General features: G+C 44.9%; 1 protein-coding gene across 1 annotated transcript in view; it reads left to right on the forward strand.

Moving 5' to 3' along the window:
* CFAP251 (cilia and flagella associated protein 251) overlaps positions 1-14,499 on the forward strand; it is a 71,364-nt gene that overhangs the window by 42,675 nt on the left and 14,190 nt on the right. Inside the window, exons 17-20 of the mRNA XM_038763613.1 lie at positions 136-250; positions 1,126-1,289; positions 10,754-10,844; positions 11,057-11,200. Of these exons, the coding sequence (XP_038619541.1) occupies positions 136-250; positions 1,126-1,289; positions 10,754-10,844; positions 11,057-11,200 (514 nt within the window). The remainder of the gene's footprint in view (positions 1-135; positions 251-1,125; positions 1,290-10,753; positions 10,845-11,056; positions 11,201-14,499) is intronic.

Below are 14,499 nucleotides of genomic sequence, written 5' to 3' on the forward strand. Positions count from 1 at the left end.
TGAGAAGCCACATGGCCAAAAGAACCCAACATGTTAATGTTTTTTTTAAGCCCACAATAAGGCTACTGGAAAAAGCCTGTGTTTTTCTTTGGATCTGAGGAATAAAAAATGCCCTGCTTTTTATTGTTGCTTCAGGAAGACGCTTCTTGGGCCGACATATGGTTCCCCCATTGAGCAGATGCAAATCCTCCCAGCCCTGACCACTGATGACTTACAGAAACGATATTTGGTATTTATAAACAAAGACAAGGTACTCAGCCCTTCCGACTTCCATTCGGTGTAGTTATCGCCTGTGCGTTAATAATGGTACATTTCGATCTGCCTGGAGACAAGTTTCAGCGTGGCCTAGTGAAAAGAGCATATGCCTCAGAGTCAGAGGACCTGGGTTCTAATTCTGGCTCCACCACTTGCCTGCTGTGAAATCTTGGTCAAGTTACTTTCCTTCTCAGTTGCCTCAATTGCCTCATCTGTAAAATGGAGATTAAAGTCTACCCTCTCCTACTTAAACCTCCCAAGCACTTAGTGCAGAGCTTTGCACATAGTAAGCACTCAATAAATATGAATGGATGAATGAATAGACTGAGCCCCTTGTGGGAAAGGGCATGGCTCCAACACGATTATCTTGTATCTACCCCAGCGCTTAGTACAATGAGCCAAATTCCATAATGATTATTATTTATTTACATTTACTCCATATGTCCAAACTGGATTGCTTCCAGTTATTACAGAGTCAGTGAGTTGAACATTTAGCAAAAACTTCTGGGTAAACTGCAGACCCCAGAGCCCTGTCAGGGAACTTGAAAAAGCACCAGGGCAATTAGTCTCATGGGGGAGAATGTATTCTGGGGGAGTCGTATTTAGCATTCATTCATTCAATCATATTTATTGAGCGCTTACTGTGTGCACAGCATTGTACTAAGCACTTTGGAAGTACAAATAGGCAACATATAGAGATGGTCCCTACCCAACAACGGGCTCACCTAGCATGTTGGGTTGGGAACAGGCTTGAAATTGACTGGCAGGATCTAGGCTGGTACTACTCCGTATCCTTGTTGAAAGGGGGACAATATGCAGGCAGTTACAGTATGTGAAAGTAAAAATAAATGTCTTCATCTCTCCTGTAAGGTTGGGTTGCAGATTCTACCCATTGATGGCAATCCTCACAAGACCACTGCTATTATGTGTCATCCTGATGGTGTCACCAACTTGACCCTTTCTTATGACGGATGCTATGCTTTCACCGCCGGAGGGAGTGACCGGAGTGTGCTGCAGTGGGAAATTAATTTAAAGTAGGTGCTAGAACTTCTTGCTCACCTCCAAATTATGAATACATCCCAGGATGCAATATCATTGCCTATTAAGAGACGTAAAGCCTTTTTAAGATCACTAGATATTCTTACCGCCTTTCACAAGAGCTTGTAAGGGAGCAATTGAATTATCCTCACAATTTTTCCTCTCAGTGCCACTGGAAGACATTATTTTGCTCTTATGAACCTATTTCCGCCCTCTTTAGTGTCCATTTTTTAATATTTGTTAAACGCTTACTAGGTGCCAGGCACTGTACTGTGCTGGGATAGATAGAAGATGGACACGGTCCCTGTCCCACATGGGGCTCACAGTCTTAATTCCCATTTTACAGATGAGGAAACTGAGGCCCAGAGAAGTTCATTCATTCATTCAATCATATTTATTGAGCTCTTGCTGTGTGCAGAGCACTGTACCAAGCACTTGGGAAGTTTTGTCAGCAACGTATAGAGATGGTCCCTACCCAACAGCGGGCTCACAGTCTAGAAGGGGGAGACAGACAACAAAACCAAACAAGTAGACAGGTGTCAAAATAGTCAGAACAAATAGAATTAAAGCTATGTGCACATCATTAATGAAATAAATAGAATAGTAAATATGTACAAGTAAAATAAATAGAGTGATAAATCTGTACAAATATATACAAGTGCTGTGGGGAGGGGAAGGAGGTAGGGTGGGGGAATGGGGAGGAGGAGAGGATAAAAGGGGCTCAGTCTGGGAAGGCTTCCTGAAGGAAGTGAGCTCTCAGTAGGGCTTTGAAAAGGAGGAAGAGAGCTAGTTTGGTGGTTGTGTGGAGGGAGGGCATTCCAGACCAGGGGAAGGACGTGGGCCAGGGGTCGACGGCGGGACAGGCGAGAACGAAGCCCATTGAGGAGGTTAGCGGCAGAGAAGCAGAGGGTTCGGGCTGGGCTGGAGAAGGAGAGAAGGGAGGTGAGGTAGGAGGGGGCGAGGGGATGGACAGCCTTGAAGCCGAGAGTGAGGAGTTTTTGCTTGATTTGTAAGTTGACAGGCAACCACTGGAGATTTTTGAGGAGGGGAGTGACATGCCCAGAGCGTTTCTGTACAAAGATCATTTGGGCAGCGAAGTGACTTGCCCAAGCTCACAGAGCAGACAAGTGGCGGAGCCGGGATTAGGCTCCAAGTCCACCATGTCCAGGTCCATCAAGAAAACCCAGGTGCTCTGATTCCCAGGCCCAGATTCTTTCCACTAGGCCAACCTGTTTCCCTATGTATATATGCATCCTCAATTTTTCAATTTTACCACTCTAGTTGTAAATAGTCTCCCGTGTTAGAGTGTAAGCTTCTTGTGGGCTGGGAAATTGTCATTTTGTTATTCTGTTCTTCTCAAACACCTGGTACACTGGACTGAACCAAGTGAAGCTCTACTGAGGCTTTGCTACTAATAATAATGATGGCATTTATTGAGCGCTTACTGTGTGCAAAGCACTGTTCTAAGCGCTGAGGGGATACAAGGAGATTAGGTTGCCCTCGGGCGGCACTGCTGCTGCTACTACTACTGTGGTTACCTCTACTATTTACCATTAGATCCTCTATTGGAGAAGTGGGTTGGGCTGAAGTGGCCACCATCTGCTTCTCTGTGGAGACTTCCAGTTTCACAAATTTAAATGATGTGAACACTTGTAACAAAAGGTCAATTTCCAACCTGAGGCTGGGAGAGATCTACCCTGTCAGTCAAGGTCAAACTGGGCAAGTATGGCTGTTTCTTCTCCTGCTTAAGCCAATAACTTTTAACCTTTATTCCACTTGCCCCCAAACTGACTGTTTAACCCAACAAGAAGCTGAAGCGTTGAAGTCCAGGTGCAAGTTTTAGGGTCTGTTACCGCTGAATGCTTTCTAAATTTGCATCTGGTCCCTGCTTGTCAAGTTGGTCATTCTCCCTAGTAGTTTCACATTCTCAAACTGTGAAAAGAGTACCTAGTTCTTCACCTCTTGAGAGCGGGCTTTATCACTGACCCCAGTAAAATTCCCCAGACCATTGCCAAATGTGTTTCTTTTTTAATATTAGGGACCGAAGCCACCCATTTTAATTTGATTATAAGCTTAAACACCTATGGCAAATTCTCCACAGGGAAAGATTTCAAAAGACAAAAATCTGCCAAGGTAACATTTACATATAATTACCATTCACCAGTAGACATAATAGTTTGTTCTGATAAAAATGCCAACGCAATTTTAAATTAAATTCAGTGGCAGTTAATTGGGGAAGTGGCACAGAGTCAATCAATTGGTTTTTATTGAGTGCCTTCTGAGTGCAAAGCACTATATTAAGTGCTTGGGAGAATGCAGAAGAAGTAAAACACAAGTTCTTTGCCCTTGAGCAATATACAGTCTAATGGGTAGATGCAGGCAGACAAAAATGATTTACAAATAGTGGAAGCAGGAGGAAAAACAAGGCTGTAACAGGTAGTGGAACCAGTGTCAGGATGAGATAGAAAGTTTAATATGCAAAATATTCTTAAGTGTGGAGGGTGGTCATAAAAATGTAAATGCTAAGGGTGGTTTTAAGGGTGAAGTGCTTGGGAATTCAGAATTAACTGGGGAAGGCTTCCTAGAGGAGGTGCGCTATTAGCAGGGCTTTTAAGATAGAGTTGTGATCTGGTGGATTTGAAGAGGGAGCAGGTTCCAGGGAGGGAGAACGGTGTGAGCAAGGGATGGAAAGCACGAGCACAGAAGTGGGAAATAAAGAAGCAGTCACCTTATCAACTAGCCTTTTAAAGATTTAATGCGAGGTAGCTCTTGCAGTAGATATGTTGCAATAGTTATGTTGATGTAGTGTGGCCTGGGAAGACACAGCATGGCCTAGCGGATAGAGCATGGGCCTGTTAGTTAGAAGGACCCGAGTTCTAATCCTAGCTCTGCCACCTATCTGCTGCGTGACCCTGGGCAAGTGCCTTAACTTCTCTGGGCCTCAGTTACCTCATCTATGAAATGGGGATCAAGACTGTGAGCCCCATGTAGGACAGGGACTCTGTCCAGCCCTATTCGCTTGTATCCATCCCAGCTCTTAGTACAGTGCCTGGCACATAGTAAGCACTTGACAAGTACCGCAGTTATTACTATTTAATGTTGACTGACTGAAGATTCTCAAGTAATGAGAAATCTGAAGAAAAAAATAGGGAAATCATGTACATTGTAGATTTACATTAAATCTGTGTTAATAATAATGATAATTATCATTATCATTATTATATTCATTAAGGGCTTACTATGTTCCAGGCAATGTTCTATGCGCTTGAGTGGATCGGGTTGGGCACAGTCCCTTGTCCCACGTGGGGCTCACAGTCTCAATCCCCATTTTACAAATGAGGATGAAGTGAAGAGAGAAGTGAAGTGACTTGCCCAAGTTCACACAGCAGACATATGGCAGAGCCAGGATTAGAACCCAGGTCCTTCTGACTCCCAGGGCCGTGCTCTGCCCACCAAGCCATGCTATTTTATTTACCTGGTGGCTTACTCTGCTTCTGACCGAGCTGCCCTGGTCTATAGTAGCTGGGCGGACCCAGAACATTGCTGCCTCCTGCTGTGGAGCCAATTTTTTCCTCTCGTCACCACAGAGATTTTAAAATCTGAGTTTAATTACCTATCAAAAAATGTTTTTAGAAGCATTTATGAAAAATCGGAGACTCCAGGGATCTAAGCCTTCTTATTTCCCAAGGATTCAGTGATTCGAAGAAGCAATTTTGATAATGACATTTTCTGGGCATGCAACTACAGAGCTTTGTGGAGTTACTCTCATGAGTTAAGTTGCTTTCAGAATCATGATGGTTCTGACCTACAGAGCACACATTGAAAACAGTCAAGTGCCTACCAATGCTTTGAAACCAGCCTCTCCAAACAAGAGTGGAACTCCATGGATGGAATGGTAGAATTTAAGGATCAGACCATCCACTTCCCGGTAATACCATCCAAAACCTAGCCATCACGATTACTGTAAGGATGTAGCTTTTCAATCTTGACACTGTTAGAACAGATGAACCAGAGGTGAAAGAGCAGTTTACTTAATTACCATTTTTGCTTCTTTCTGAGGTTCAGTTTTAGGAGAGCTGAAAAGACAAGGAAAGTTCTGTAAGTGTGTCTTTGTGATGTTTAGTATGGGTCCAGGCAACTGAGAATTTCATTTTGTATTTTTATTCTTTACAGACACCATAAACTAAATTAGCACTTTATGGTTAAGTAATAGTAACAATTGTGGTACGTGTTAAGCACTGACTATGTGCCAACCACTATACTAAGCGCTGGAGTAGATACAAAATAATCAGATCCCTCATGGGCTTGAAGTGTAAGTAGGATGGAGAATATGTATTGAATCTCCTTTTTCCAGACGAGGGAACTGAGGCACAGAGAAGTGAAGTGAGTTTCCCAAATTCACACAGTAGACAAGTGGTGGAGCTGGGATTAGAACCCAGATCCTCCGACTCCCAGATCTGGGCTCTTTCCACTAGGCCATACTTCTTCTCCATTCATTCATTCAGTTCTATTTATTGAGCGCTTACTGTGTGCAAAGCACTGTGCTAAGCACTTGGAAAGTACAATTCAGCAATAAAGAGAGACAATCCCTGCCCACACTAGGCTTACAGTCTAGAAGTCTCTAGCTCTGATTCCTCATATCTAATGTGTTCTGAGTCCAGTTAGCAACAAGGAAGGCCAGAAAAGGACAAGTAAACAAAAAACTTTCAAAAAGGCCCATGGAGTGCTGCAGAATGAAAGTACAGGTTATAAATCAAATCATATTATGATGTATTCCAGCACATTATTACAGGGGTGATGCTGTAATTTCTGCATATCCCAGCTTCCCCCTACATCATGATATTCATGATATTCAATGTAATGGTTGAAGGCATTTATTGAGCACTCTCACCTTTCTCCTCTGAGTCTTCCCTGCCATCCTTTTCCATCACCCCCTCATGCATTGCATTACATTGTGGATTTACATTTAATCCAAGTGTTAATAATAATGCTATTATTATTACTATGGTATTCATTAAGCACTTACTATGTGCCAGGTACTGTTCTGTGCGCTGGGGTGGATACAAGCAAATTGGGTTGGACATCGTCCCTTGTCCCCATTTTACAGATGAGGTAACAGGCACAGAGAAGTGAAGTGGCTTGCCCAAGTTCACACAGCATACAAGTGGCAGAGCCAGGATTAGAACCCAGGTCCTTCTGACTCCCAGTCCCACGCTGTGTACCCCGAACCCCCTTCATTTGTGTCTCCCCCTTCTTCTTCTCCTCTCAGTTCTTTCCTGTACCCGTCTCTCCCTCCTTCTAGACTGTGAGCTCGCTGTTGGGTAGGGACCGTCTCTATATGTTGCCAACTTGTACTTCCCAAGCGCTTAGTACAGTGCTGTGCACACAGTAAGCACTCAATAAATACGATTGATTGATTGATTGATTGACTTCCTTTCTTGGATCCCTTCCCTGTGACGACTGCTCTCATCACCCCTTCTTTGTGGTGGGCAAGGTCTCCTTTCCACCTATTGTCAGCTGGGTGGATGCGGTGGGACGGTTTAGAGCCTTGGAAGCTCTGAGCTGAGGATTCCCTTCCACTGCCTTCAAGCTCAGCCTGGTTCTGTTCCCAGACCTCACATGACTAAAATTATTTGGCAGGTAGCTGGGCTATTTTTAGTCCCACTGAGCTCTGAAACCAGGTGAGAGGTGAGTAGAGACAGAGGGTTAGCTTCATCTCCGTGTCTGTTTGTGGAACGAACCTCCCATCCTGTTCGGTTGGACTAGCCTTGGTTCTAATTCTCTTTGGTGCCTAGGAAAGTATTCTGCTTAGAAGAGACCTTTAGTCCGTTCTCTTGGACTGATCCCGATGTCGATAATGAGGAAGGTCCTTTTTTTAAAAAAAAAATTGGGAATGCAGACAGTTCTAAGAGCTGGGGCCTTAAGGAAAAGGGGATGACCTCCCCAGTGGAAACAAAGCCGTTAGCTTTTCTGTACAGGCCGGGAAGTTCTAGGTGGCTGGCTCTGCCCCTGGAGCCAGAAAGGGACTAGGGGAAGAGTCAGGATGGCAGCTCCTCCACTTTCCCAAAGCCAACAGGAGAATTAGGTAGAGCACGTGTCTGGGAGTCAGAAGGACCTGGGTTCTAATCCCAGCTCTGCTACATGTCTGCTGTGTGACCTTGGGCAAGTCACTTCACTTCTCTGGGCCTCAGTTACCTCATCTGTAAAATGGGATTAAGAGTGTGAGCCCCATGTGGGCCAGGTACTGTGTCCAACCTAATTAATTTGTATCTATCCCAGTGCTTAGAACAGTGCTTGACACATAGTAAGCACTGGACAAGTACCATAAATAATAATTATTATTATTAGAGGTTGCTATCACCGCTGCTTCTTTTCAGATCCTTCCAAGGGGCACTGGGGTTGGGCACCAGAGATGTCTAAGCACTGGGGTATGTACTTTTTAAGCACTTGATAGTCACCCCACCCTCAGCCCCATAGCACTTATGTCCATATCTATGATTTATTGTAATGTTTGTCTCCCCTTGTAGAACATAGCCTGGTGGCAAGAACACGGACTTGGGAGTCATGGGTTCTAATCCTGGCTCCACCACTCATCTTCTGTGTAACCTTGGGCAAGTCACTTCACTTCTCTGTGCCTCAGTTACCTCACCTGTAAAATGGGGATTAAGACTGTGCGCCCCATGTGGGACAGGAATTATGTCTAACCTGATTACCTTGTACTTACCCAAGTGCTTAGAACAGTGCTTGGCACATAGTAAGTGCTTTAACACATATTGCATTTTTTTTGTTTTGTGGCCAGGGATCATCTCTACCAACACTTTTGTATTATTCACTCCAAAGCACTTAGTACAGTGTCCTGCACACAGTAAGAGCTCCGTAAATACCTTGGATTGCTTCCTCTGGTCTCCATCCTGGGAGGATTGGATCAGACCCAGCACCCAGGGGTGCCGAGAGCGGACGCTGTGAGCTGATACGAGCTTCTGGCAGATCTTTGATTCAAACCGTTGAGCCCCATGTGGGACAAGGTCCGGGTCTGACCTGATTATCTTGTATCTTATCCTGCCGGTTAGCACAGTGCTTGGCAATTAAATACCACAACTAGCATTATTATTATCATTATTATATCAGGCTGACCAGGTAGATCAGGCTGAGATGAAGCAGGGGCTTGGCTCTTCTTCCTGGGAATTTGGAGTGGGAAGCCCTGCACTGGTGGTCAGAGGGGTGGGGGGGCATTTGAAGTGACAAGTAAATGCAGCCTCCACTTTCTTTCTCTCCTTCCCTCCCTCATTTCCTCTCTTCCCTCCCTTCTTCCTTCTTTTCCCCTTCTTCCCCCCCAGCCCCCACCGCTTCTATTGTCATCATCATCATCAATCGTATTTATTGAGCGCTTACTGTGTGCAGAGCACTGTACTAAGCGCTTGGGAAGTACAAGATGGCAACATATAGAGACAGTCCCTACACACCAGTGGGTTCACAGTCTAAAAGGGGGAGACAGAGAACAAAACCAAACATACTAACAAAATAAAATAAATGGAATAAATATGTACAAGTAAAATAAATAGAGTAACAAATATGTACAAACATATCATCAATCATATTTATTGAGTGCTTACTATGTGCAGAGCACTATACTAAGCACTTGGGAAGTACAAATTGGCAACATATAGAGACAGTCCCTACCCAACAATGGGCTCAACATATATATGTTTTATATATATAAAACATATATACATATATACAGGTGCAGTGGGGAAGGGAAGGAGGTAAGATGGGGGGGATGGAGAGGGGGACGAGGGGGAGAGGAAGGAAGGGGCTCAGTCTGGGAAGGCCTCCTGGAGGAGGGGAGCTCTCAGTAGGGCCTTGAAGGGAGGAAGAGAGCTAGCTTGGCGGATGGGCAGAGGGAGGGCATTCCAGGCCCGGGGGATGACGTGGGCCGGGGGTCGATGGCGGGACAGGGGAGAACGAGGTACGGTGAGGAGATTAGCGGTGGAGGAGCGGAGGGTGCGGGCTGGGCTGGAGAAGGAGAGAAGGGAAGTGAGGTAGGAGGGGGCGAGGGGATGGACAGCCTTGAAGCCCAGGGTGAGGAGTTTCTGCCTGATGCGCAGATTGTCCTATTGTCCTTCATTCCCCCCAAAACCCAACCCCCTCCAGTTCTGTGCCCGTAAGTTCACACCCTTGTCCAAAGCAAAAAGTTGACATCCCTGCGGTCAGTTGTTCTGTGATAGTGAAGTCGTGCTCCCTTACACCCTCACATTCAGGAGAACTTGCACAGAAGTACTTGGGCCCTGACTGACACTGCATACGTGGCCAAAGCCGTTCCTTCTGATGCTGCATTGTGCTCTATCCAGAACAGATGCATATTGTTGAAAGAACATCCCCAAATTCCTCCACAGCCTTCTGTCCAAATCATGTCCTGAAAAAAATGCCTTGTAGAAGACTTGAGTCCATAACCTATGAGCCCCATGAGGACCAGGGACTGTGCCCGCCCTGATTTTCTTTTAACTCCCCCAGTGCTTAGCAATCAGTGAACACTTAACGAATGCCGCAACTACTATTAATTATTATTGTATTTGCCAATAAGCTAGTATTTTTTTTCCTGAAGATCAAGTTTACTTTTCACTTCAAAACATTTTCCAGCATAAGAGATGCAGAAACATTGTAAGTTTTGTTTCTGATGATCTAAGATCATCAGAGATGACCCAAAGGTATGTCTCATATGCTGGCAAGTAAGTTTATTCCCCATTCTGCAAATGCCCGTTTTGTGCTTTTAATACTATTCTAAATGATTTCTCATTAGTTGGTCCATATGCTTAACAGAGGCAGGTTTTCACTCACGATCTGGTTGTCTTTTTGTAAAAGCAAGCTGCATATTACAAGACTTTTGGGATGCTTTATTGGGATCGTTTCCTTCTGGTGTTCTGGAAGCAATTGCAGTAGTGGCAGCCCTCTCTACAATCCTCCACTCCTTAAATTGCAGCCAGTGTGTGGATCTGATTTTCAGACTAAAACTAATGGTCCTGGAGCACTTTGAGTTTCAGAGCAGTAGATCAGCCTTATTTTTTTTCTTCCCGTAATTCAAAAAAGGCCCAGTTCTCTTCTGCAACAAGATCTGATCCATGGGAATCTGAGCAGAATTGGTCCCAGGGATGGTGTTCTGGCATCCTGAGAATTAAAGCTGTTGCTGTTCAGTGCTTAGTAAAGTGCTCTACTCACAGTAAACGCTCAGTAAATACCATTGATTCAATTGATTGATTGTTGCCTTAGAGTTGCAGCTCCTAGTCTTGAAATGGAATTTCACTTCTGTTGATTTGGAAGGGACTTTTCTTAGCAAATTTACAATGTTCCTAAATGCTCCTCATGTAATAACATTCAGCAGTCATTAATGCTATGGCAGACTACCATCTGAAATCTGTTCTCGCATGAATGCTTTCTAATAGTGATGTTTTTGTTATTGTTCCAGTGCTCTGGAGGCAGCTGTTTCTCTGGGGGGTGACGATTTGATCCCTTTCTATAATCAATTGGATGGTGGCAGAGAAGGAGAATTCTACCGGGTAATTGTATTCTCAGTAAACACCACCTGGTAACATCTAGTCAAGTTTGTAAAACAAATGTTCCTGGCTCTAAACCTACCCATTGTATCCAAAGCACTTCTTCCCCACAACTCTAAAAATTTGCTTCCTCAAATACGTACACAAGTTTTTTCTTTGAGGGCCTTCTTTACTGAGCCCCAAATTTATGCCGTTTCATTTTTATTTCCACTTAGGAACTGGAAGACTATTTTTATTATTCTCAGCTCCGTTGTCAGGGTATTGATACAATGGAGACCAGACAGATGTCAACACATATTCCCTTGACAGAGCTTCCTTTTGTAATGAGAGCAATTGGCTTCTATCCTTCAGAAGAGATGGTAAGTAGAAAAGAAGATGGGGTGACTCTCGGGTGGATTTTAGTTTTATTGTCCAAAAAGCTATTTTCTCGAGAACAATATCCGAGGGTCAGAAAAGCTGATTTTGAAACTCAGCTGCAGGACACTTTTAATTAAGATTCTAGGAGAATTTTAGTCTGAAATGATATTTATTGAGCATTTGCAAGGACGGAAGAAGTAAAAGACCCTGCCCTCAAAGAGCCTACCGTCAAACAGTATTAATAATAAAAATAACAATTGTGGTATTTGTTAAGCTTTTAATATGTGCCAAACACAGTACTAAACACTGGGGTAGATACAAGCTAATCAGATCCCACATGTGGCCCACATTTTAAGTAGGAAGGTGAACAGGTATAGAGTCCCTATTTTGCATATGAAGGAATTGAGGCACAGAGAAGTGAAGTGACTCGCCCAAGGTCACACACAGGCAAGTGGCAGGGCTGGGATTAGAAACTAGGTTCTTTGACTCCCAGACATGAGCCCTTCCCTCTAGGCCATGCTGCTTGTCTCCCTCTCCCTTCAAAGCCCTACTGAGAGCTCACCTACTCCGGGAGGCCTTCCCAGGTTGAGCCCCCTTTTTCCTCTCCTCCTCTCCTCCCCTTTGCCCCCACCTCCCTCCCTGTTCCCCTCCCCACAGCACTTGTATATATTTGTAAATATTTATTACTTTATTTTACTTGTACATTTTTACTGCTGTTTTATTAATGATGTGCATATAGCTATAATTCTATTTATTCTGACGGTTTTGACACCTGTCTACTTGTTTTGTGTAGTTGTCTGTCTCCTGTTGTTGGGTAGGGACCGTCTCTATATTCATTCATTCATTCAATCATATTTATTGAGCGCTTACTGTGTGCAGAGCACTGTACTAAGCGCTTGGGAAGTACAAGTTGGAAACATATAGAGACGGTCCCTACCCAACAATGGGCTCACAGTCTAGAAGGGGGAGACAGACAACAAAACAAAACATGTGGATAGGTGTCAAGTCATCAGAACAAATAGAATTAAAGCTAAATGCACATTATTAACAAAATAAATAGAAGAGTAAATATGTACAAGTAAAATAGAGTAATAAAACTGTACAAACATATATACAGGTGCTGTGGGGAGGGGAAAGAGGTAGGGCGGGGGGGAGGAGGAGAGGAAAAAGGGGTCTTGGTCTGGGAAGGCCTCCTGGAGGAGGAGAGCTCTCAGTAGGGCTTTGAAGGGAGGAAGGGAGTTAGCTTGGCGGATGGGTGGAGGGAGGGTATTCCAGGCCAGGGGAAGGACGTGGGCCGGAGGTCGACGGCGGGACAGGCGAGAACGAGGTACAGTGAGGAGGTTTGCGGCAGAGGAGTGGAGGGTGCAGGCTGGGTTGGAGAAGGAGAGAAGGGAGGTGAGGTAGGAGGGGGTGAGGTAATGGAGAGCCTTGAAGCCGAGAGAGGAGTTTTTGCTTGATTCGTAGGTTGACAGGCAGCCACTGGAGATTTTTAAGGAAGGGAGTAACATGTCCAGAGCGTTTCTGCATAAAGATAATCTGGGCAGCAGAGTGAAGTGTAGACTGAAGTGGGGAGAGGCAGGAGGATGGGACATCAGAGAGGAGGCTGATGCAGTAATCCAGTCGGGATAGGATGAGAGATTGAACCAGCAAGGTAGCGGTTTGAATGGAGAGGAAAGGGCAGATCTTGGCAATGTTGTGGAGGTGAGACCAGCAGGCTTTGGTGACGGATTGGATGTGTGGGGTGCTCTATATGTTGCCGACTTGTACTGCCCAAGCACTTAGTACAGTGCTCTGCACACAGTAAGCACTCAATAAATACAATTGAATGAAATGATTGAATGTCTTCTGGGAGGTAGAGGAACTTTCTTGAGGTGGATCAGGGGAGTTGCCATCACTCCTTCCTGTAGAGTCACCAGAAATGCAGAGCTGAGTGAGCTGTATAAAGAGCCCCAAATAGCAGTGGAGGGGGTAGGCATCTATGGGAAAATCAATCAATCAATCAATCGTATTTATCGAGCGCTTACTGAGAAGGACCTGGGTTCTAATTCCTGCTCAGCCAGTTGTCTGCCGTGTGTGTGATCTTGGGCAACTTGCTTCACTTCTCTGTGCCTCAGTTCCCTCACCTATAAAATGGGGATTAAGACTGTGAGCCCCACATGGATAATAATAATGATGGCATTTATTAAGCGCTTACTATGTGCAAAGCACTGTTCTAAGCACTTGGGGGGGGGGGGTTACAAGGTGATCAGGTTGTCCCACGTGGGGCCCACAGTCTTAATCCCCATTTTACAGATGAGGTAACAGAGACCCAGAGAAATTAAGTGACTTGCCCAAAGTCACACAGCTGACAAGTGGTGGAGCTGGGATTAGAACCCATGACCTCAGGCTCCCAAGCCCGGGCTCTTTCCACTGAGCCATGCTGCTTCTCTTTATAGACAATATCCAACCTGAGTAATTTATATCTATCCCAGTACTTAGTATAGTGCCTAGGACATAAGTGGCTCAGTGGAAAGAGCATGGGTTTGGGAGTCAGAGGTCATGGGTTCAAATCCCAGCTCTGCCAATTGTCAGCTGGGTGACTTTGGGCAAGTCACTTCACTTCTCTGTGCCTCAGTTCCCTCATCTGTAAAATGGGGATGAAGACTGTGAGCCTCCCGTGGGACAACCTGATCACCTTGTAACCTCGCCAGCGCTTAGAACGGTGCTTTGCACATAGTAAGCGCTTAATAAATGCCATTATTATTCCCTTTTAGACTGTGAGCCCCCTTTTAGACTGTGAGCCCCCTTTTAAACTGTGAGCCCACTGTTGGGTAGGGACTGTCTCTATATGTTGCCAATTTGTACTTCCCAAGCGCTTAGTACAGTGCTCTGCACATAGTAAGCGCTCAATAAATACGATTGATGATGGTGATGAGTGCTTAACAAGCTTCAGGAAGACCTGGAGAACTGCAGGCCTCCAAGCCTTAAGGCTTGCTTGAGAGGAGGCTGGACAGCCCTCAAAATTGCTGTCTGCCACCTCAAACCACCCTTAAATGGTGTTGCTCCACTGACCAGCATAATTCATGGAGTGATGGGAGATACAGGCCTCAGGAAAGGAGACCTATCTCTCTCTCTCTGTCCCTCTCTGCACTGAGTTCATTCTGAGGGCAAGTGGGATCGTCTTTCTTATCTCCAGCTCCAATTTCAACATGCTTAAACTGGCAAAATGGGTTTTAACACTTTTAAGCAGTGGGTTCTCCCTCCAGAGAGTAGGGTTACTAACACTAATGTGCAGCTGGTACATTTCAAAAGATTTGGTTGT

This window comes from Tachyglossus aculeatus, chromosome 21, assembly GCF_015852505.1.
Source record: "Tachyglossus aculeatus isolate mTacAcu1 chromosome 21, mTacAcu1.pri, whole genome shotgun sequence".
Taxonomy (NCBI): Eukaryota; Metazoa; Chordata; class Mammalia; order Monotremata; family Tachyglossidae; genus Tachyglossus; species Tachyglossus aculeatus.